Genomic DNA, 26,104 nt, shown 5'->3' on the forward strand with positions numbered 1-26,104 from the left:
TTTTAGCGGTAGCATTTCAAAAACAACGCATTCTCATTAATGACTTCAGTCATTTGAGCATGATTTAAAAAAACAATCAGATTATGAGTTATCCTGGATTATGCAAAGGACCCGGTGCACAAACACTTATCAGTTCCATTTCTTTGTCCTCCCAATGATATTCATGCCGAATCCTGCAGTGCCCTATCTTTGCTCACAGCTGGCAAGTGTAACTAAAGGATTATGCAAGCAGCTTCTACAAGCAAATAGATTTCTCCCTACTTCAGAGGAAACTGCTAGTGATGCAGCGCCTATCTATCCGCCAGGCATGCACAAAAAATGTGGCTCCCAATTTGCTTTTTCTACTTGTTTTAACAAGAATATGAGGAACTAGCGCAACAGTGCGTCTTGTGTATCCATGCTGACTAGTGCAGTTTAACACAATGAAGCATGAAAAGGTACTACTTTTTTTTTTTCAAACCAGCTAATCATCATGCACTGGACAAGTGCTGAAGAAATGAGATTTGGTACGCAGCACATAGTTCAGTGTCAGAGTCAAGGGGAACATACAAGGTGAGGTACTTTATGGCGTACAAATATTGCTGAGGGTTTGTCTCACATGAAAAAAAAAAAAAAAAAAAGTCACACTTCAAGTCTAGATTGTCAGCGATTTCTGATTCTCGGCCTGCCCTCCTGAGGGTCCCTGAGGGAGATATGGTGTATTAATTAACATTGATCTGGAGCAAGAAAACACACTCGGATTGGGACGGGTCCAAGGCTTTCGCAGCGGTGGGAGCTTACGTGTTCCACGGATTACGTTTGATCATTCAGACAAACCCGTTGAAAAGAAAAGTATCCAATGCCATATTTTGCTTTGCTTTTAATGAGAGCACACTATTTAGAAATGTTTTTCCCATTCTGCTTTCAACACATTTAAAACATTGATTGAGAATGTTAGTAGGCACTGATTGGACTTATTTTTTATTTCTGTGGAAAAGTACGTGATTGGCATTAAGTCAATCAATGCCTGCCGATCACAAAAAATAATCACCTGCAGCTCGTAATTTGCAGTCAGCAGCCAATTTGACACCAGCGTGTGTGCAGTGTACCTTCCCCACTCCCTTTCCGTAACACTACATGTTACACATCAAAACAATAACTGAATCATAACAGATATGATTTGAAATAATGTCCTGTCTTTGTACAATAAATGGATGGAAATCTGATTCATCACGAGAACAAAAAATAATTGACAGATCAAGCACTAAAATAATAGTTAGAGAGCAGCTTTAAAATTGAAAAAAAAACAACTCTTAATTTATAAATAAAAGCCATATTCTTTCAGCAGATTACAAAAAAATACAGAAATAAAGTCACAATCTTACAAAAACAGTAGCATAATTTTAATGAATGAATGACAAATGTCAGGACTCGAAAGTGTGGTGGTGGACCCAAATGCAGGAGGCGGACAAGTCAGGGAGGCAGAGGTGCGAAAACGGAGTAAATTTAATCAAACAAAACTAAAGTTGCAAACAGGGCTTGGTAACAACGAATAACAAAATACCGAAGGGAAAAACAATACACGAGCAGACTTAACTATGGGAGCATGGACGTGGGGCAACAAGAACAATGAACCGACAAGAACTGAAGCGAAAACCGAAAACTAAGTACACACACTAATTGAGCACGATGAGACACAGCTGGGCAAGACACAAGTGGACGGGGATGCTGATTGGTTGACACATGAGGAAGGGCAGGCAAACACAGGTGGACATCAGTGAGGCTTAACGAGACTATGGAAGACAAGAAAAACAGAACATAAACATGACAAACTCAAAACCCAACAAAAACAAAGCAAAACGCACCCCAAACAGAACCCAAACATGACAACAAAAGCAACATCTGGTACCAGCAGCTGCCATGTGGTCAAATTTGAAATATCTTGAATTAACTTCTGATTGGAGTATTGAAAAAAACAAAATAGATAATTTCAGTTACAATACAATGACAATTTTCTTAGGAACAGGTAGACATATTTGCATAATCACATTTAATTGCTTATACTGTTGGTAAAGTTGATGTGACAAATCTTTGTCTCTTTTGTTGTTGGTGAAATTTACACTAAACAGTAACTTGAAAAAACTGTATCAAACTTCTGTAAGGATGCGGCTAGTCCAGTACCCCACCCCTTATCCACAGTCAGCTGTGATAAACTCCAGATAATGTAACCCTAATAATAATAATAATAATAATAATAATAATAATAATAATAATACAGTTAAATACATACAAATACAACATTGAGAACAACATAAGATTAGAAGAAAAAAAAAGATAGTAAGTTCACTTTGACCCTCGAAGACATATTCTTTTCCTTCCTGAAAGCCCTAAAAAAAATGTTTCATTTCAAACTGATGAGCAATCCAAATCACAGACAAATTTGCATCTATTTTTCACAACGCTGGAAAAGATGGACCAATTAGCCAGGAAGAAGGAAGTCCGGGCTTCCTTGCTTAGGCTGCTGCCCCCGAAGATAGATGGATGATGCACCGTATCTTTCTCACTTTTTTTCTTTTTCAGTTAAAGGCAAACACTTCATGAAATGATCTACGAACTGAAAATGAAGCCTGCAAAATCAAAGAAAATATCTAAAATCCTCCCTTTCATATCAGTTTGATTTATATTTTGCTCACATTGCCTCGGTGCAGTATGAGTATACGGTGATTTGCATACTTAATCAGCAAATCCTGTGCATGGCTAATCGGCCAGGACAACAGCTTTGAAACTGCATGGATGTCTACAATGAGTGGAAATTTACATTCACGGGTTCAAGAATACTATAGCTACATCTTCTTAATCTAGTGAGACACAATTGCAGTGCATAGAAATTCTGCCTTTACAGCAGGGAAGTTTGCATACAGAAAAACCTGAATTTATTACACACTAAAATCAATCAATCAAGCAAGCAATTTTGTATTGTTTATATTATAAGTTATTTTAGAAAAATTGCTGCGAGTGCATAACAGCATTATGTTAACGGTAATAAGGCACAGAGAAAACAATGGACGAAAATTTTGCTTTGAAAATATAATTTCTAATCTATGCCGTGGGCTGCTGAAGGATGGATGGTGGGCCGCAAATGGCCCCCGGGCCGTTGTTAGGACACCACAGCTTTTGTACAAAATATGTTTCACTGTGGCTGTGTGTATGTGATTGTTTCTCTGATGACTAAAAAGCCACTGAAATATTTAATAAAATAATCGTGTTACATTTACAATTATATCTCGTTACAAAATGTTGAGCTGATTTACTACCTTTTCGAAGTCAGCTGGAAGAGGCTTAGCCCCTTACGACCCTGAATAAGATAAGCTGTATAGAAAATAGATTTACAGCCAGAAATTAACCATTTATGTTACAAATTTTCAAAAGTAAGGATTTATAATCTGTGCAGTATATTTAATGTATGGTGTTAGTGAAATTGGTCAGCGCACCACCAATTAAAAAAATGTTTTTTTTAGAATGAGAAATGTACCCACAGCCACAACAAATGAAGTGGAATGTAAGAAAAAGAAAGGCAAATTGAGAGTTTGGCTGTGAGAAAGACAACAATTACACTTGCCCTAGGAGGCAGAGGGAACCTGACCACGTTGCCATGGAAACTCAAGTACAGCAGAAAGTAACGGGAAAATCAATTCCGACTGAGCTTATCTCTGCTTCTCGCTCGCTCCCCTCTCATTTCACGAGGGCTACAAAGCACGTCTCGGCTCCGAATTGCATTTTAACAATTGCGAGGCCGACGCCGCTCTCATCTCGGCAAACAATGATTCCCTCTGTTCATTCCCCCAAATGACAAATGAGGATTATATAGTCACATGAAAAATATGTCTTCAAATTCAAACCTCTCAAACGATGCGAGTGAGAGATGCCAGTGTGGATGTGGTACGCTACAAGACAAATCTCCCCCTGTTTCCGTCCCCTCGTTCCTTCTCGCTGCCTCTTCCCTCTCCCCCATCCTCCTCCCTCACCACCTCGCCTCCTCCGAGGGACGGCCGCAGCTGCATGCAGGTGATAAGCATGTGCAGCAATGGGAGCTGGCCTCTGATTGGCTGGCTCTGCTCCTACGCTGATGTGAAGATTGCAGGGTGCGTCTGTCGAAAAAAGGCCGCTCGGTTCTCGGCTGTCACCTTGTGACGTCGCTGCTGCAAATAACTTGACGGGTGGGGATCACAATGAGAACCGCATCCTTTTACGGAAGCATCGTTTAAGAGCCTATCACAGAGAAGGTGTCGGCATCTTTAAATTTATGTCTGCAGTGTGTGGCGCTGTGACAGGATTTGACTGGCTTTCTTGTTTTCACCACTGCTTAAGCAGCAGCCTGCGGGGAGTTGGGATGGTTGGATCTTAGATGCTCGCTGCACATGGCAAGGTGAGGCCAATGACAGTCTACTACGTGTGCGTGTGAGAGTTCTCAAGGCTCACGACAAAGAAGGGCGAAGAAGAGAGAAAACGAGCCTTGAAGAAAAAAAAGAATGATGCCGATCGCCTTGTACATCAAGTAAACGATACAAGGTCACCTTGTAGTGAAGTCAGCTGATTATTTCCGGGACGGAGGCAGGCAGGTGTAGGGTAGGTATGATGATCTGAGAAAAAAACAGTATGGGATACATGGAGAGGAAAACATTGGGCTTTATTTTGGCCCTGTAGAACTGAAAGCCAACATCTTGTAATATTTTTTTCACATGAAATTATACCACTAAGGTTCCTAAGGTGGGTGTGCTGTCCACTAAGGTGCAAAGTTGACTTTATATTTGTGTGAAGGCTGAAGGACTTTATTTAATTCTACAAATTCACATTTTTCCATAATTCAACATTTTCACCAACAAATTCCTTATTCATTCCAATTGAGGCCAAATCTCCCCAATAACTGATTTACCATTTGCCATTCGAAATGTAATTAAACCATTCTGCTTTTTCAATTCGAACGATTTCCAATATTTATAAAAAAAAATATTTATAAAATTGATAAAAAAAATTATCCCCCCCAAATTCCTATATTTGGACATTCTGTATTATTAACTCATCCCTCAACATTACTTAACTGATTCGAGTTATTCCAACTTCAAAATGTGCAGATCAAACAACCCATCACATTTATTACTCCCATTCACAAAATTCACTTAATTTACTAAAGCCCCAAAATCCAAATATTATACCTCCAGTTTCCAGGTATACTGACCGGTTAAAATCTTTCCCATTTAAACTCAGGTCATGTCATCCAATATCATTCTGTATAATTCCAAATCAATCTAAAATAATTCTACATGGTTCATCAAATTTCAAATGTCTGTTAATTAGTTTCTTTCTTTATTGTTTCAACTGCATTCTTTGAGAAGTCTGTATTGATTTCCACTATTTTTCCATTTCACGTTCAGTTCATTTGTAACTTGCTTTTGCATCATGGCTTGACATGACCAAAATATTCTGGCATCATAGTAAGACCAACTTTAAAGCTCCCGCTCACCACAATTGTCTGTGTGTCATTTAAAAAATTAAAAAATAAATAAATAAAAATGAACAGCTCAGTTAAATGAATGGGTCTTGTGAGTGGTGTCCAGCAGGTGCTCTCAAAGCAGGATCATGTCTAATCAGTGTTACAGATGCCCAGCGTGAGGCCGCAGACACCAAGGCTTTGTGCGAAAGTTTTAAAGAGGCTCAATGCGATTTAGTGTATTTTCTAGATTTACCACCCTAGGAGCAGAATAAGGCCGTGTCCTAATCCTTGATTGGATGGAAGACGACGCCAAAAGAAATAAAAATCTGGTGAAAAATCCTTCTTAGGTCATCGGGGTGATTTGAATTATAAGTGGCTTTTTGAACTTTAATCAGTCACTTTAAAGATGGGATCAGACACTTTTGCATACGGGACGTGACTAAGGACCCAGTTTGACTCCATTCCTCCCAGTAGGGAGCATATGGGAAGGCTTGAGCTCAAAACTTGCCACCTGTCAGCAACGTACGCAGCAAGTAGATAGCCGATACAAAAAGCAGCCATCCAAATCCCACATCCAGGAGAGTTTATAAACAGAAATTAATTGCTTGTTCCGCCTGTAATTAGCCAACACCATGCCTATTACTAATCTGTGCTTTGGCCTAGCGCCAGGCTAATTCTGGCACCAGTCCATTTTGGCCAGTGTTTCACTGCTGTAATCCATAAACTCATACGGGGTGGACAATGTTCAGAGAGCATCAAACAATATATCCAAATTTAAACATAAAGGATTCGGTGAGATTGCAAAATAAATGTCATCTAAGCGTGTAAAGTATCATGATTTCCTGGCCAAACAGCGCAGAAGATAGAAGATATAGTATGCAATAGTTCAAAATTGTCAAACCCTCATTTAAAAATCTGTCCTCAATCTGAGTAAAAAAAAAAAAAAAAAAAAAAAAAAAAAAAAGGGCATCCCCATCACAGGAAGCCAAATTGCCTATTAAAGATGAGAGGCTGCTCAGCCTCCCAAAGCGTGCAGCTATCAGCACCCTAATCATCCCCTGCCCAAACAGCCTAATGGCTGCCATATTGCTACTGTTTATTAGTAAACACTGATGGAAGAGTGCCCGCTTCAACAGTTGTTGAATTTGTCTATCCGTATGGAGTATCAGCTGGTAATCACAGCCATCGTGCCAGATCATTACTTGTTGTTCAATCCCCTGTCACTAAACAAACCGCTTTATTGTTTTATGTGCACAGTGATTAAGACACAGCCCCCATTAAAAAACAAAAAAACAAAAAAAAAAACATGAGGTTGAACACTATCTGCTGTTGAACACAATCTGTTCAGGGTTGCTGATTGATTTCAATTCCAAAATGAATTTTGTTCTCATTAGAAATATGGGAATTAATAATAGACAATATTGGCAAATGTTTTAAATGAATGTTCACACAAGTGTACATAAAAACGAGTTAGTTAAATGATAAACCAAAAACAAAAAAACACATTACAAACCCACTCCAGTGCCTAACTCTTTTTAGGTTGCTCCTTATCGACAATTCTGAAAAGCTGGCATTTGGGATATTTTCACAATGCACTGCAATGCAAACACTTTCTTTGCACAGTGAAAACAAACGCCGTATTGTGACTAACATGCAAACCAGGCTGATTGTTATGGTAGTCCAACGGCATTTCATCATATTTTGAATTCAAAATAATCCTCAAAATCAAATTACAATTTTTCAGTTTTCAATGGACGGAGAGGGTCATTTCATTGAGTAAAACCGCCATTTTGACGTAAGCTCGAGATTGTCAATTCGGAATAAGAAAAGTAAAGCTACCAAAGAATGTGCTTTCTTGTGGTATTTTGTTCACTATCAAATTGCATTGGCTTATTCTTGAGGAGAAACATGAATGAGAAGGTGTATTTTCAAACTAGTTTGGCTAAGTGAGAGCAAGAAGGAAGAGAACTACAGATGACCTTAGGTTTAAGATTCTTTTGGGAATGCCAGCCTGAGATCGATTTCCCTCCATCTCTGTCTCAGTAACCCTTCTATCTATTGATCCTTATCAAATATGTATCACGTCCTCAAACCTTCACCGCAGCTAAGAGGGAGACTTCAAACGAATCAAACAGAAAGCCAAAGGGAAGAGTTCTTTCTTCCCAAACCCGTAAACCTCACAGGGCCAGACCGTGAAACCAAACATCAGCTCAAGATATGTGATCCATGCCATCCCAAAGCTATTACTATTCATGAAGGTTTGAAAATATCAGTCAAACCGCATCAATTTTTGTATTTTTCTTGCATGTGTTTTATTTTTTCCCCAAATATGGTGGTCTTATTCTGCAAAAGGCAACAGCATACGTGTCAAGAAAGCAGCTATTGTTTATGGAACGTCACTTTTCACTAAAAGGGTCTCGGCTCGTCCTCTTCCAATTCCCCGAACTCCCGTCACACTGCACTCGTATGTTGCAAATGCACAAAATACACCCTTCAGCTCATGTTCCCATCACTCTCTGTGGCAGCAACGTAATTAATGCACACAGCTATTGATTTTTTTTTTTCTGGTCCTTTTTAAATTCCATTCAGGAGAGTGCATCCAACCACCAACAAACCAAAGGGCATTTCCAATATGATAGTTTGGGTTATACACCGTAGATGACGTCACATGTGATGATAAAAATGCATGTGGAACTACATCATCTTCACACACAAGCACTCAATCTCCCTGAGCTTTTCAGGCAGCAGTGACTGAGTGAACTTGGGGAAAAGTTCAGACAAAGGTCAGGTCAGCATTTCAGTAACTGCTTATACATTGTGTGCCAAAGTGCAAAACCATTTGGTTGTGTTGTTTTCACTGTTAAGTATACGCTGACTGCACAGTCTGCTTTTCAGAAGATACAAACGCTAACCCTCTAACCAACATTAAAGCCTCGCCCGTACCGATCCTTCCATTCTTACGGCTTATTCTGTTCAGAATCACAGGAAACTATACCAGTGGATTTGAGTAGCCTAAAAGGGAAACTAGAATCTAAATTGGTCACTCATATAGAAAAACAACAAAAACTCACATTCTCACTGTAATTGGGTAGGAACAGAACATATGCTGCCTACTATAACTGCTTGATGCTAAAGTTTTGGCTAGCTAACATAACAGGTTGTTGATTGACCTTTGGAGAGTTTATTAAAAAGGGAGAACAAGTCAGTGATGAGATAATAATGAGACAGAAGAAGCTTTCAAAAAAAAAAAAAAAAAAAAGCTGTTTCTATGAGATAATATCGGCAGTCCTACTTAATGTACGGGTTTATTGCTCACACGGCACTAAACTCGCTCTGCCTAATATGTGGCGACAGGCTCGCAAATGAGGCAATGAAGCCATCACAGCTACTTCAACACATGGAGCCCAAGCATTAAAAGACAGGCCTTTGGATAATTTTAAGATTATCCAGAGATGGGACTAGTTTGTCAAAGACAAAAAGGGGAGCAACCTGATAAGACTTAGTATATATATAATCATTCATTTTGGTTGTTTTTGTTTCTTTGTTCATCGACCAAAATATGTCAGTATGTCTTTTGCGGAACCTCTTTTACCTCACACTCCCTTGATCAAGGGCATCTCAGAAATGTTCAGGAAGCAAACCACTGCCAGTATCTCAACCAGACACATTGTTGAATATTTTGGACCACAATATGATTTGAACTTTCGGCCCAAGCGCCACAAGCCTATTCCTTGCATTGGTGAGAAACCATCTGTATACATACAATTATTCCACATGAAAGGGCAAGTCAGCCCAATTTTTCTTTTTTCTTTTTTTTTTTTCTTTTTTGACAACAATATGTTCGATGCAGCCCCACTAGTCTAAATGTGTTATTATTATTGCGTTAGTGGAATATAAGTCAAAAATGTTTAATTTATCCATCTCAGGGGGCGGACATTTTACCATTTGCTGTTGACTGAAGATGACATCAATATTGCTTAGGTCAGAGGTAACAACCAATCACAGCACAGCTTCAGAAAATAGGTGAGCTGTGATTGGTCGTTGCGTGAGCCCTGAGCAACTGTGATGTCATCTTCGGCTGGATTTTGCTTCATAACTCATATTCAACAAAAGCAATATGAACCAGAATTTCATGTTTAGACTAGTGAGGTCACATATAACATATTATTGTCAAGAAAACAAAATAATTTAAATAATTAAAATAAAAATACAATTTGTGTCTTCATTCCAATGAAAAGCCATCAAGTGTGCCTGGACTGTGTTCATGCATGTTTCGGCATGATTGCCGTGTTGATCTACGCAGGGATCGCACTCTCCTGCTTGCACCTTGACCCATTTTCAGCCTCCCTAACAACAAGCAAAACAAGCCATGTTTGTGCGAGGAGGAGAGGGATGGAGTCTACGAAGGCGACAGCGAAATGGAGGGAGGGGAAAGTGAGAAAGAGATCGTGTGGCCAACGTGACGCAGCCCCTTGTTTACCGAGCAAAGAGCCTCGCCCACTCACCTTCCCTCTACCTTTCACGTCTCCTTCTTATTCTCCCATTCCCACAACTTGCCTCCTTCCATCTAATGTGCATGTTACAATTCTTTGCATCTTGTTCCCCCCTAAGCTCATTTCTGTCACGGTGGCCTCCTTTCAAGGTTGGCCTGACTTTGGGCGTGTTGGATTTACAGCCCCCCCCCCCCTGCCGCCTGCCGCTCAGTGCCCTCACTGTCAATCTCTGTGAAAAATGGAGGCGGTGTCACATCGCTGGCATGATAAATTCCAGAGAGCAGTGATCCTTTACAACCCAACACCTATAGTAGCCTATTTGAAGACATCCTTAACATCCCTGCTGCTAAGTGTGGTTAAGACTGTGACTGTATTAGCTAGCCAACAGTTTTATTAGGCTCTGTAAGCACTCTGTAAGGAAGAACGACATTAGGAGACCTGCACAGAATGCAAGAGGCGCATTCATCCCTTAAGAGCTAAAACGCACAGTTGGGTAGATGCCGACTTGAGTATGACTATAACTAAGAGATTTGTTTATTTATTTATTTTTTACAGATGCCCTGAGTATTGGATGAAGTCATTTGCATAAAGTAGCCTTTTCCACACAAGAGGAAATTGACTAGGGCGCTTTGCCAAGCAGGTTATGCAATGAGATGTGAAGGAGAAGAGAAGAGGGCATTGGTGAAGGCCAGCGGAGGTGGAAGGAAAGGAGACAAGAAAAATATAAGGAAAAAGACAAGATGGAAAATTTATTTACTGCATTGGAAAAAAAAAAGTAAAAATATTTTTTAAAAAAACAAAAACTAGGTAACTTTCATTGTTTAAATTCATTTATTTCTGTATTACAGCACAGCCGTTATGATGCATTTAACTTTAGAAGCTACATTATGCTCTGCACTTATTGACATTATACTGAAACTAATTCTAAAACTAATAAAAATTCAATTAAAACGAAGCATTTCGAAAAAGTTAAAACCAATAAAACCTAACACACCTGCTCTGAAAACTAATTAAAACTAATACAAAAAATATATCAAAACAAAATGCAAACTAATTATAATGAAAATTCCAAAGCTATTATAATCTTGGTGTACAATGTATACACTCTAGTGGCGTATTGGATATTCATACAGTTGTGGTTTTCTTATGATTTAGACGGGTCATTCCCAACACCATCAGGAGTACCAGATTCAATCATCCGTTTTCAATTCATTCCTCTGAAAATTATTATTTACTAATCACAAAAATATCTTTCATCATGCATCTATGCCAGCAACATCCATCCATCCATCCATCCATCCATCCATTTTCTTGACCGCTTATTCCTCACAAGGGTCATGGGGGGTGCTGGCGCCCATCTCAGCTGGCTTTTGGGCAGTAGGCGGGGGACACTCTGGACTGGTTGCCAGCCAATCGCAGGGCACACAAAGATGAACAACCAACCACACTCACAAGCACACCTAGGGACAATTCGGAGCACCCAATTAACCTGTCATGCATGTTTTGGAATGTGGGAGGAGACCGGAGTACCCGGAGAACACCCACGCGTGCACGGGGAGAACATGCAAACTCCACCCAGGAAGGCCGAAGCCTGGACTCGAACCGGAGACCTCAGAACTGGGAGGCAGACGTGCTAACCACTCAGCAAAATATAGAAAACAAATCATAAGAATGAATGTTTCGTATTGGCAGAAGGTACAACTAACCTGTTGCCAGATTCATGCCGAGTACATCAGTTTGCAAATCATTTGAGACAATATCAACATTATTTCTGTAGTCACACTTTTTGTGACCATTTTTGTTTGAATGTCTGCTGTGTGACTTTTGTAATATAAAATATGTATGTTGGCTCAATAAAGGTTGTGAAGCACTGCTTTGGATGTCTTCTGTGTAACAGAAAAGACACAAAACATGCAAAATGGCACCACTGGCTATCATCCATTGCAGTATTTTAAAAAGATGAATTAAATCTTGAAGTGAATTTATTAGACATGATAAAGGAAAAGGTAACCAAACGTTAGGCCTCACTCAATGCATGATTTAGATGCACATGGCTCCTGATGAGAAATATTCCTATTAATTCAATTTGTACAAGGTTACATACTTCTTGCATATTATATTAACATCTATTATTTAGACATCTCTTGACCACTTCTACAAGATACAAACTCAATGCACTTAACCCTTTTACATTTTTAAAGTACTCAGAGTGCAGCTTGTTCATTAGACGTACAGTAAAAAGCATTAATTTCAACATAAACTGTTACACCAGAAATGACTTTTTGTACAGCGTAAAGGAAATATCACATTGCTTTTACATGTGGCCAATTATTTTCAATGCATGTTACCTCCAAATAAATACAGAATGTATTTTTCAAGACGTTCACTATTACAGCAGAATGTTTGGGCAAGGAAAATCAATTCATGAAAAGTTTTGAAGGCAGCCCAGGGTGAAGGGCGGACATAAAAAAAAAAAAAAAGGATGAAAAATCAATGAGAACAGAAAAGTTTGGAAGCTGTACAGATCTGTGCCAGCTCTGGGCTGATAGGTCACAACTAATACATTAAACAAAAAATACAAAAACAAAAAACTTTCAAGCTAATAAATGCTACCCGAGTTTCTCAAAGGGTGTTTTCTTCCTTGCTAAACTGCACGAGCCAAGTGTGCAAGGTCTCACTGACATTTTGCACGCTACTTTTTCAATATCCATTCTTTGTTGGCTCTTCTTCCTGATACCAAGGCCGCCAATGTGTTCCTCTGGCTGACATTTTGAATGAAAAGAAAAGTAAGTAGGCAGATGGAAAAACATAACCCACTCCCTTTCAAAAGTCACTCAACACACAGGATGCTGAAACGTAACGATGCGTTTCAACATGGCGTCACTTCAAAACAAGGCGCCACTATAAAATACAAACGAACACAGCGCAACTCATCCCATTCCTGGTCCAGTGCCTTTCTTCCCTTTGTCTCTTTCATCTCTCTATTAGTTCCGTCAATTGTTTATCAAAAGCAGCACACGACAGCAGTGGGGCAAATGAAAGCTTGTACATGCAAGACCCGTTTTAAAATTCATGACGGGTTAATGGTATGTTAGTTGCAACGTTAGGACCCAGTGAACTCGCGTTGTGCGCATTCACATTCAAAACAGGCCGCTTCAAATGACTACTAAGCAGTCCTTATTCTAGGAGGTAATTCATATTCTAATTAACTTTTCAATCACAGCTGATTAATTAAGACAGGACCTACTCTGTAATTATGCATCTATTTTAGACCAATTGAGAATGAGTGGTTATTCAATGATTTTTGGAACACTTAACAATGTATATTCCGGTTGTTTATGTTGCTATTTACCAAACTACAAAACAATATATCAAATTATATAGTTAGATGCCAGTCAGGGTTGCCAACACTCGCATTGAGGGTGAGGCTCACGCACTTCTGTCTGTTCTTACATGCTAATGCTTTATACTTTAATTTGTCACGTAAAAAAATAAAAAAAATAAAAAAATAAAATAAAATAAAATAAAAAAAATAATCTTTTAATAATTAATTTTCCAATATAACCAAAATTGAAAAACTCTAATTTCCATTTCAACTTGTAATTAATTTATTTAGTTCAGTAAGCTTAATGTGGATGGATGGATGGATGGATGGATGGATGGATGGATGGATGGATGGATGGATGGATGGATGGATGGATGGATGGATGGATGGAAATTGAACACCTGTATGACAGTTAATATTTTTAATTTAAACGTTATACAATTAATAATGTTTGGTAAGGATATGAGCTCATTTGTCACATTTGAAATTACATTTAATGAAAAATGCTTTTGAATTCTGAAAAAAAGGAAGTTTATCAGAACTCTTAGCGCTCATCCTAGTTTTTTTGTATCTCTCTAAGCATTGATTGTTCCTCCCTCACCTTCTGATTCAAGAGAAGTGTGCTTGGCATTCACATCCCCAACAAAAACCAGTGATTAATAATTCAGCGTGGCTGTGAGATAGCTTTATTTTATGTCCACTGAGACCAGGTCTTCTTTCATGAAAAATTGAAAAAAAGCAAGAGAGAGAGAGAGAAAGTGAACTGGAGGAGTTGGAAAACCAGTCTAGGTCAAACTACAGCACGTTGCCAGTGTCAAAGCTGTGTTGGTGTCCTTCTGCAGAACCCTCACCCTTGGAGTAAACACAAGCTCTCGATAACAGTGTGAGGTGGATCTTCTCATGCATCAGAATCCACCATCAAATATTTATCAGCGAGCAGCCGTGATTTTGACCGTGTGCTCATGCTTTTGACAGCGCTCGCCTGCTGCAATACTTATTGGAATAAACACAAGCAATCCAATATTGTCGTTCTTGCAAAAGAAGGTGAAAGAGAAACGCACATGCACAATATAATTCATCATTCAACTTCATTGCATAAACACATCAGATGTATAAAAAAAATTAATAAATTGCTGCTGCTAAAATAAAGGTTATTTATTTTATTTAAAGCAATATCAGACATTTGAAATAGGTGGTATTTTTTTTCTTTAGGACACAGATGAAAAGAACACCAGCCCTTGTGTTGTCTGCATGAATCACTCCATTTGCACATCCAAATCATATCTGCGTGCTGCATATTTCGCCAAATCTCTGTGACATTAGGCAATGTCTTTTAACTGGCAGCTTGCGGTGAGTAAGTCAGGCAAGCTCGCTAGTAAATAAGTTCCCGGCATGGATCAGAGGACACATCTTCATGCTCGAGCAGACACATTTAAAATGCCACCAAAACACCGTCCCAGATTTTGCCCTCAGTCAAATGACATCAAGTGCTCACTTACAGGTCCCTGAATGCCCCAGTACCAAGCGTAATCAGCCCGTAGGCGGAACACGGAGCAATCACGGAGATAAGCACTGCTTTTAACTTGAGTAAAAAGTCAACGCCTGTTGTCATGCTAAATTGCATGACTTTAATAATTAGGCACTGTTGGGCCATGTAAATTCTTCTAGCTGGACTGAGGTTGACAATGTGTATAGACAGCTATCAACATCCCCTGGCTAGGTAAAAGACACATGGAGCTGTTGAGTTCCAGTACTGGGGTATTATGGTATTTAAAAAATAATTTTAAAAAAAGTAGTATTGGGAGAAAAAGTAGTAATATTATGAGAGAAGTCATATTTCTGGGTAATATGAAAAATGGTCTTTCCAATAATATGCTCTATGCGCTACCCAGTAGTCTAAACACAGCATTTACACATGTGGGGGTGCATAAATCTTGGTTTATATCACAGGTGCCCTAAACTAACACCATTGACAATTAAAAAAAAAATTTCCTATGTTTTTGTTAAAGCTGCTCTATGTATGATTAGATTCATTATATTTTGTTTTCCCTGTCAAAAATGTTAAATATATAATAATATATTATATAATGTAAAATGAACGAGTCAGCATTTAAGCACGTTATGTTAGGGTGTGAAATAAATTTAAGTTCACTGCTGTATACTTATAAACTATAACTTTTTTCTTCCAAAGTTACAAATTCATTTTCACAATATTCCGACTTCATTGGCCTCTGGCTTATTTCTTACTTTTCAGTCCAGCCAGAATATTCCTTCTTACATTACATTTATAGAAAAGACACTGTGGCCACTTTACAATAAATGCAAGCGAAATAGACAGCAGCATGGTCAAGGCATGATTTGGAGCTAAACAAGCCAGTTAATTTGCATGCCAACCATGAATAACATTTGTTGTACGATGAACATTTGATTTTAGCAAGTGGCAGAGTTTGTAAGGGGGATATATATATATATATATATATATATTTTGTAAATCCAGGACAAAAGGTAGGTCATCTGATTATTAACAATCAGTGTAGCATCCAGAAGATTTTAAAGCATGTATTTTAAGGTAGAGTCACTGTATATTACCGTCACATAATCCAGACAGACTTTACCTTATTTAAAAGCCTACTTGCATGCATGACACGTAGCGGTCTTACCTGAGCTGAGTGAGACCGTGTCTTTCTCCCATGATACCACGCTGACGTAGGACTCAACAGAAGCAGGAATAATGCACTTGAAGACGGCTACACTGCCTCGCATAGCCTTCTGGTCAGCCACTCTGACCGTGTAGGGTTCCCGTGAAACTACGCCAGAAAAACAGTGAATAAAAACACCTTAACTCGTGAACACCTTTTCTTATATTCCTATCATTTCATTCTTACCAGCTTTAATGTGGACATCCTGACTCCTAATCTTGCCCGTTGGGTTTTCGGCAGTGCAGTAGTACGTGTTGTCGTGGATCAGCTTGCTGAAGCTGGATGGCAGGAAGTTGAAGATCTGGAGCGTTCCATTGGGGTGGACGTGGCGGATGCCCGGGACATCGTAGATCTCCTCGCCGGTGGCCAGGTACCAGCGCAGTGAGGCAGGGGCTGCGCCCCCAGCAGGACAGGGCACTGAGGTCCCTGTGGTGCTGGCGAATACTACCTCTTGAAGCGATGCATTGACAAAGTATAAGCTGGAATGGAGGTCCTCACTGAAAACTGTGGAGGCAGAAAAGAAATACAGGCTATGAGCATAGCTCACGTTTACATCATTTCCTCTACTCAATAGCATTTTTAAAATTTGTATATAGCCTACATATGAACCCGACTCTAACTAGCTACACAATCAACGTGACTCGATCGTGTATCCATTAGTTTGTATAAGGCCAGCATTTTTCATTACCTGTGAACAAGTACAGGCAACTCTATGTCAGGCCATGTTTCTAGCTTGCCATCTGAGTCTGGCTACGAGCATGGCGGCTCTGCTCTAAATGGTTTACAGTGACACTGACAGCAGGCATGGACCCTCCCTGGGGAGAAAACATTTTAGCACTTCATAAATTCCTAACAAGGTTTCAAATTGCAGACTTTCCCCATCTTTTTCTCTGCTCCTGCAGCTTTAAACCAGCAAAAAAAGAGACTCGAATGTCTTGCGCCTTCACTCTCTCACAGACATACAAATCTACACATTTCAGTAAATCAAATCAACTCTGTTATTTACTGCATATATTTTTAATAGTATGTACTGTATAAGAGAATTGACAGATTGAGGTGAAAAGGCTCATCATTATGGGCTTTTACGGTATCTGCTGTATATACTGTATTTACTCACAACACTCAACCAGTAAGATGTATATTTGTACCCAGCGCAAGTAAGCATCATGCGTTGGGCCAGGCTACACCAAATTTAGCTATTTCCACATGCCGACACGCAGCTTTGGCGCAGTGAGAAACATGTTTTTTGCGCCATCGTGGGCATAAACACAGCTGACTTGATTCACAGCCAATCAAAATGGTTCCTCTCATTACCTTTCAAGGAGCACAAGGTTTGACATGGCAAATTCAGAAACTAAATAACTGGAGTCAATGCAAGAGGTCGAAGCACGCAACATATGTTTACAAGGAGCTGCAAGAAGGCCTCCCTGGGAGGATGATGTAAAGTTGGCCAGGTAATGAATCAATTAATGAATTTGTACAATGAATCAGAGGGTTCAATGAACACTTGTTGTTAAATTTATGAATAAAACACTCACTTGGAAAAACCTCAGAATTGCGCAGCTCGTTCAAATTCACCAAAATCGTTTTACACTACCTGTGCCAATTTTTAGACGTGGTTCCAGCAGGCCTAAAGTTTACTCTACTTTCAGCCACTAAATTATGAGGTGTGCTGGGGGCATGTCAAAGAAAATACACTCGGTGCATAAAAAACAATAACCACAATTATAGCGCTCACTCTCATACTGTCACACTTGGCAGTCATTATTTTGTCAAATTTTAAACTTTGATCATGAGTCTGACTGATGACACGAAAAGCAACAAAGTCTTCTATGACAGAGAAGAGCTCGAGCTCCATGATTGTACTGTAACATATTAGTCAGGGGGAGCTAGTCCCTATGCAGGTTACATACAATACAATACATCAAAGTCATATTCTATTCTGATTCATTCTCCAATTCTCAGATGACAGCGCTATCAATCTTTCTCTGCTCGACAGAATGTTGATGATGCACGCTGGAGCTGTAATGAGAGGGTAAAAATCTACCTTTAAACGGTTGGTGACTCAAGGTTAGTGAAAAGGACAGTGGCACTCAGTGGAGCACAGACTTTCCACCGAGGTAGAAATATCAGTCCCTACAACTTATTAATATAATAATTTGGAGTTATTGCATGTATGGGTAAAACGGAATGTTGTAAATTGATACTTTGTGAGAATAATAAATTTGCTACTTACTGTATATAAATCCTAGTTTTTTTGTTTTGTTTTTAGGTTTATTTATAAGTCAGTTCAATTATTGTTCATACTGTCATAAGAATGCAACAAATGGGACAAAATGTTGACAAGAGACAAGCTTTTTCTATTGCCATTTGTATTTAAATAATAGGTTTTAGCTAGGAATTCAGTTGTTTGGCAATTACTTAATCCTGTACAATAACTAGGGGGGGAAACCAACTAATTAACAGGGCTGGGGAAAAAATGCAAGACATAACTACTAATTGGTTAGTAAAGGCACTGGCTCTCAGTCAGCTCTAGAATAGGTTTTAAAATTCTACTACTGGTCTATAAATCACTGAATTGTTTGGGACCTGAATAGTCAATAAATGCTGATTTAATAGAAACCCAGCAGGGCTCTGAGGTTTCAGACTCTGGGCAATTAGTGGAGTGCGGAGTTCAAAGCAAGTATGGTGAAGCTGCACTTAGATGTTATGCTGCACACAAATGGAATAAACTGCCAAGTCAGTATAAATGCTTTTAAAATCAAGTTAAAAACCTTTGCTTTTACCCTTGATTAAGGCCTTTAAAAAATAAATAAATAAATAAATAAATAAATACATAAATAAATACATAAATAAATAAATAAATAAATAAATAAATAAATAAATAAATACGTTTTTGTTGTTGTTGTTTTTTTAAAGAAACCTAACTTTATTTCTTGTGTGAAGCACATTGATTTGCCTTGTGTATGAAATGTGCTATATAAATAACGCCTAGTAGTGAGTACCTTGAAACCACAGCCACTGTCTACCAAGCTAGTTGATGGTGGCTCATAGATTTTGTTCAAGTAGCATAGAGTATTTTCATTATTCTATAAAACCCGAGACAGGTGCAACTGGCAGAAATAGTGGTTTTCAGAAAAACAATTTAGGTACTTGACTTAATTGAGGTGGTCGAGAAGTAGATGAAAGACGTATGTGATTGCCGTGAAAGCTTTTATTCCAGTCTAGCATAGAAGAAATTGGATTAGGATTTATGCCTTGGCTGTTTTCATAGTCATCTGTTTCACATATGAAAAGTACTGCATGTGGGAGCGACTCACTTCAGCCAGGCTGAGAGCAAAAGCCAGATTGATTTAATTAAAAATGGAGAAATTGACTGTTTCACTGTGCTGCTCGTTTTCTTAATTGACTACGCTCCCCTCAGCCAGGGCGCACGGTCTGGTGGTGCAGGTACATCGCCTGCTCAGACCTCACAAAGAGGACCGTGCATGTCACGCCCCAACAAACGGCCTCAGCGTCCAGCCGCTTACGACTTGGCCCGAGAGGAAATGCATAATTGCTGTAATTTTTCATGAGCCCAACTGTAAAGGTGAAATAGGTGACACTGTTCAATTATGTATTATATGCATTTATAATTGACTACGATTTTTCTTTTTTCTTATTTTTAACGTCTGGTTGCTGGGATGTCTTTGAGGAGAAAGTGATTTTGTTTAAAATGTGCACCTCAGGCGATGGCACATGAGCAATGAAAAAAAAACTGTACGTCAAGATTTATTTTTCTTTTAACTTCAGTTGTATGCATGTTTAAACCACAAATAAGGTATTGTATGTGTGCAGGAGGCAGTAATAACATATTTTTGTGTGCCACCTAATAAAAGGCTCAACATAATTCTTTCACTTGTTGTTTATCAAGGAGGGGCAAAAAGTACTTTTCAGTGTCACTGCAAACAACAAACAGTGATTTTTCTGATCATTTTATTAAAAAGCAAGCTTTTTTTTTTTTTCAATCCAATCCAGGAAGTCAATCCAAAAAATGTTCTTTATTGTTGCGTTTGTTGACTATGAAATAAGCTGCAAACTCCACCTGTTTTTATATACATCTCAGGGGCAGCCATTTTGACACTTACCATCGACTAAAATGATATCACAGTTGCTCAGTCAGGGCTCAGGTAACAGCCAATCACGGCTCACCTGTTTTCTGAGTTTGGTCATGTGATACTCGCAAGCTGAGTCGTGACTGTTTGTTACCTGAGCCTTACGCAACTAAGATGTCATTTTCAGTTGATAGTAAGTGGCAAAATGGCCGCCCCCTGAGATGGATCAAAACAGGTGGATTTTGCTGCTTTGTTCCAATTCCACAAACACAATATTAATCAAAATACCATGTTTAGACTACTCGGGCTGCATTGAACATATTATTGTAGAGAAAATTTGGGGGTTGACTTTCCCTTTCATGTCAGAGTGTTGCAGGCTGTATTGCATCACACAGATCACAAAGTTCCACAGACGTATGAAATAAAATGTTGAGTGAATGTGCAACAGTACATTGAAAAAATGTTTTAAAAAATGTCTATCCACTTTTTGCACCAAAAGTGTTACACATCTTTTGTTTCATGTTTTTTATTTCAAGTAGCCTAGTAGCCTCTAGATGTTTACATTTCACATTCATTCTTTGACAGAAGAATGAAATAAAAAGCGGCAAGGTTTTGTGTTTTTTTTTTAAACCCGCAGGCGGGATTCAATCTCCCCTCTTTCAAAGGGCATCTGTTGAGTTCATTCCGTTGTCATGTATGCTGCGGCAAGGGGATTCGTGGCAGTGTGGCACTGGGGTCCTTACAGTGACAGTGTGACAGCAAAGAACCTTGGGTAATTAAAGCATCTTTTCTGTGCCCTCTGGGCAAGTGAGTGAGGGACCGGAAGATCACACGAGGCTCACTGAGATACAAGAATAAAGAAGCCAATAGTGCAATGTTCCACCCTTACAAATTTTACTCTTTAGGTTTGTAGATGGCAGCATCAGTACACGTTCTTGTATGGAGAGAACAAAAACACCTTGAAAGGCTCAATGCAAACAGGACTATTACTCTTGTGTGCTCTTTTATTGCCTGCCTTAGGAGCCTTATAAGACAGTTATACTGATCCCCTCAGATCATCAGTGCGGCACTAATATAAGTCATTCTTCGCAGAGGATAAAGAACAAACAATGTGAACACTCCTATATTCCCGGCTGCTCAACTGTTTGTGTCCAATCCATGGCTTAAAGCAGGGGTGTCAAACATACGGCTCGCGGGCCGGATCAGACCCACAAAGGCGTTTAAACCGGCCCGCGAGATAATTTTGTAGAGTTAAAAAAAAAAAGAAAAATGTAATGTCGGAGTAATTAACTCATTCAGTCCCAGGACATTTCCGCTGTTTTACTGGATTTTGACTGATTTTGTGCTTATTGTGTCCTATTGCTATAAAAACATGGAACCTTCCAAAAGAAAGAATAAAGTCTCTTCTTTCAGGAAAAAAAAGTGTATTTCTAGCTGTTTCCATTTTGCATCAATTAGCATTAGAACATGACTAAGTCATCATTATTCACAAATCTGTTTAAAATAGTGGGGAAAATAGGTTTTTGATCTCGTATACTATGCTGCCATCTGCTGGCCGTTTTTGTAATAACTACCATTGCGTCAAGCATTCTCTTCAGTTCAGAGGTTGCATCAAAGCCAAAACGTATAATTACATCTTTGGGAGCATGGTAATATTTAAAATAGAACGTATTTATACGTTTTTGGGAGTAAATGAGTTAATCAGCCGGCCACAATCAAAATATATAAAATTTGTCATTTCACAAGCAGTCCTCAGATGAGCAATGCAACTTGTACGAGGGAATCGTCCTGGATGTCATTATTTTACAAACAACTTAAAGTTATGATTTGTTTAATTATTATTATTATTATTATTATTATTATTATCAATCATAAACTGACATAAACGTGTTAAATACGACACAATTTCAATTGCTGCTGTGGTAACACAAATGGATATGACAAGGATTAGCGTCCTTATAACATCATTAACTGCGCCACACAATGCATTCTGGGAACAATATATATGCAAAACAGGTCAATTTAACATGTCCGGAACGTATACTGACAAATTGTTGGTGCGTTTCCACTTGCATTTGTGTTTTTTCGGAACAACATGATTACAGTTGAGCTCCGTAATTTAGGGTTGGTCCACAAATCTGTGTATAAATGACGGTAATTTTTTTAAGTTATATATCGTTATTTTAACGATGCGGCCCACTTGGTAATATATTTTCCTCCATGCAGCCCCTGAGCTAACATGAGTTTGACACCCCTGGCTTAAAGGGTTATACAGTATAGCACAGCAGCATATATGTTATTTAGTGTTAGCATTAAGAATGAACTAAATTATGTTGTTGTTTTCAATATTCAAAATGTAATTCTCTTTGTTGCATGTTTTATTTTACACTAAACTTTAACAGAAAGTGGCAGTGAGCAGTTTGAGGCCTCTATTTTGAAGAAGTGTTTGTTGCATTTTTAAAGTGAGTTGAGTTGAGTTCCCTGCCAAGTCATATCAAAAGGTCTGCCAAAACAAGGCTCATATGTTTAAATAAAAAAAAAAAAAAAACTCGAGTCACTCATATATCAAGGCACCCCTGTAGATTCAACCGAAAAAAAAATCATGTCTGAGACAGACAGATGCCAACCAGTCCCAAGTAAGTAAACGCTCCCACTCATGCGATCTGCCTAGAGGCAATACACCATGCGGCGAAGCTAAATGACTGTCCTCCAATTTGCTCTCATGAATATTAAGCAGCGCTGTGACAGTAGAAAGGGTTGGCTGCGTGCGTGCCGCTGATCCTCACCGACAGATCTGTCCTGTGATGTTTAAGGGGCTATGCTTAAGCGATGTCTAAATTATACACTTACTGCTTCTGCATATGAGCTCACGAGAGAGAAGACGAAGACGGTGAGGAGCTTTTCTTTTGCTGCTCTTGTTTGAGAAAAAAATAATAATTTCACTCGGCTACAAAAGTATTGGAGAAGTGAGGTCAATATCTTTGCTGTTGATGAAAAATATTTGGCATTGAAATCAAGAGATGAATGAGACAACAGATGATCATGTCATCTTTTTTTCCCATTTTTTTTCTAGATTAGATCTGTAGCTGATACAAAATTTAAAAAGTACAGAAGCACCACTTGTTTGAATTCCCTCATGTCTGCCGAGACCTGTCATGATACCTTTCGATCAATAAACTGGATACAATATATATATTTTTTTTTGTAAGTTTTTTGCATATATCATATTTGTGTACAACCAGATTAAAGAACACATTCTGACACCGATAAAATATTTCACTTTACTCTGCCGTTGATTGTGTTTTGTTAATATTTGTTGAAGTATATATATATATATATATATATATATATATATATATATTATTATTATTATTTTACAGAGCAGGAGTCATTTTATAATGTTATTTTTGTTATTTTGACATTTCATTTCCTTATGTTCAATATTCTTTGGGAAAAGAAAGATAATTGCTTTTAAAATAGATCTAGCCTACTTAAATTATTTTTGAGCTATCACTATACCAGTCTTTATTAAAAAAAAAAAAAAAAAAAAAAAGTTTATCGTGAGTTTCTGGGTGGCACGGTGCATTACTGGTTAGCACGTCCGCCTCCCAGTTCTGAGGATGCGGGTTCGAGTCCAGGCTCCGGCCTTCCTGGGTGGAGTTTGCATGTTCTCCCCGTGCCTGCGTGGGTTTTCTCCGGGAACTCCGGTCTCCTCCCACATTCCAAAGACATGCATGGCAGGTTAATTGGGCGCTCCGAATTGTCCCTAAGTGTGTTTGTGAGTGTGGATGGTTGTTCGTCTCTGTGTGCCCTGCGATTGGCTGGCAACCAGTCCGGGATGTACGCCGCCTACTGCCCAAAGCCAGCTGAGATAGGCTCCAGCACCCCCCGCAACCCTTGTGAGGAATAAGAGGACAAGAAAATAATGGATGGATGAGTTTCTGGGAAAATATATTGTCCTGAAAATCTGTTATCGTGACAGGCTATGTCTTCCAACTTAAAGAAAGATGCGACCCAAATGAATGTGAGCTCATTGATCAAGCAAAATGTACACTGCCAAAACACACAAAGATTTCATCAGAAGGAAGAAGAGGAAGGCATTAACTGGCCAAGCCAATTTCCAATGTTAAACAATTCTTAACTATGTGCCATGGCACGAGTGTAAAATTACACAATCTCACTTATTGGTCCATAAACTATTTTACTAAAATGACGTCATTGTCGGCAACATATAGTGACAGGCAGAACAAGGTAAAAGAAAATATTTGTTTGGTAGTATGCCTTTTGCCTTATGCCTTTTCTAATGTAAAATAATAAAATAATAAAGCTTGGGAAACAGATGAATGTGTTGCCTTTTCGCAGTTAATGTAATTAAAATAATGTACTTATTTTCCCAAGAACTGAAGAGGGCCTTGTTGTGGTATTTCCCCCTCCTTGACCTAGTTAACCAGAATTTGAGGGGGGGACGTATTTATAGTATGCAAATGCTAATCCCTTTGACAGACAGAACGGGATGAATATAAATTGTAAATGTCATTCATGGTTTATTTGGTCTACAGAGGTGCAACATTTTCAGCATAAAGTCTCACATGTGACATGAGGATCATCTTTATTGCTGTTGAATGGGAAATGTTTGCATGGTTGTTACAGAACAATTTCACTTAAACAAGTTGAATAGATGCGTTAAAAATTAGTTCACTAACTGGCACTTAAGTACAAGAAGATGCCCACTCATGAACTCATAAAAATAGATTAACAAATGCATCTGTTGCTTGTTAATCATGTTAGCTTTTCTCCTACCAGTGCACATTTGTTTATTCCAAAATATGGTGTGCAACATAATCAATTTCTACAGTATGTACTGGCCATATTCCAAGCCCACTGTTCATCCACTGCGTCGTCACAGTTACAGTGTGCCAGTAAACAGTGAACCACTGTGATACTCAAAGACATCTGATTGAGACTTGAGTGGATATAATCTAATCCCTTCCCAAGTAATCTAATGGTCAGCGTACATCGTCTCTCTTGATAACATGATTAAGGAGCAGCGTTCACGTCGCACAGATTGTTGCTGACAGAGGCCTGACTTCAGTCGGTCACGGCGCATCCTGGACGGCCAACCTTATTATGTCAGCGCTCATTAAGGTTAAGGGCCTTCAAAGGAGTCGCTGCGCGTTGTCTTAATATGACCAATGTCCACCTGCATGCAAGCGAAGCTAACGCGCACGGTGGGTCAGCACAGGTTGCGCTGACCCTAGAAGCTCTCAGCGACGAGGAGAAGCTGCTGAGGTAACCCACTTGTCACAGATAGTCTTTGGCCTCAGCATGCGGTTTTGAACTAGTGGTGAGTGTGACTCTTATCATCATTTAGTTGCTATTTTAGAGACGATAACTCATCTTTTATTGTGCTGTAATATAGCCAGATCACTCTTGCATTATGGAGGACACCATGGCAGATCAAATTTGGCAACTCAAATACGCAGTTAATCAGAACAGTTACTGCAGGGTGACCCGATCCAGTTATGTACATGACACGGAAACTACCGTGCTTCCCGAGCACACAAATTGGCCACATCAAAATCTCTATCAAGTCTGTGTGCGTTCTTCGTGTGTGTCAAGCATGGTCAGCGTTCATTAACTGCTTTATAAACACAATATTATTTGCCCCTCTCAGCAGCTAATAGAGGGAAATCTTTGTCTCTGGTCTTTCTTTAAATGTTATTGAGCATGCCTAATTATCTCACTTACTTATTTCCCTAGCTAAAGACAAGAGCTGGGAGGCTCTTATCAGAGCCATAAAAATGCCTTGTGCTTTTATTGTCAGAGTTGTAATTTCTTTGAGACTGTAATGTAAACTGTTATGATGCTGATGTAATTTCTATTAATAAAGGGAAAGTCAATCCAAAAATTTTCTTTACAATATGTTGTATGTAGGCTTTACACAATCAGAATTTTTTTTTAGCCAATCAGCATTCACGGGGGAAAGGGACTTGCCCCGCCAATGAATAGCGAAAATCCATGTA

At 38.9% G+C, this 26,104-nt stretch overlaps 1 protein-coding gene across 5 annotated transcripts in view; it reads right to left on the bottom strand.

The window, feature by feature from the left end:
* Window positions 1–26,104, bottom strand: part of dscamb (Down syndrome cell adhesion molecule b) — a 123,142-nt gene that overhangs the window by 86,387 nt on the left and 10,651 nt on the right. For all 5 annotated transcript variants that reach the window (XM_077541575.1, XM_077541573.1, XM_077541574.1 and 2 more), the window contains exons 2-3: window positions 16,174–16,491; window positions 15,949–16,095 (exon numbers count right to left, since the gene is read on the bottom strand). In XM_077541575.1, the coding sequence (XP_077397701.1) occupies window positions 15,949–16,095; window positions 16,174–16,491 (465 nt within the window). The remainder of the gene's footprint in view (window positions 1–15,948; window positions 16,096–16,173; window positions 16,492–26,104) is intronic.

Source organism: Festucalex cinctus, chromosome 13 (genome assembly GCF_051991245.1).
Source record: "Festucalex cinctus isolate MCC-2025b chromosome 13, RoL_Fcin_1.0, whole genome shotgun sequence".
Lineage (NCBI taxonomy): Eukaryota > Metazoa > Chordata > Actinopteri > Syngnathiformes > Syngnathidae > Festucalex > Festucalex cinctus.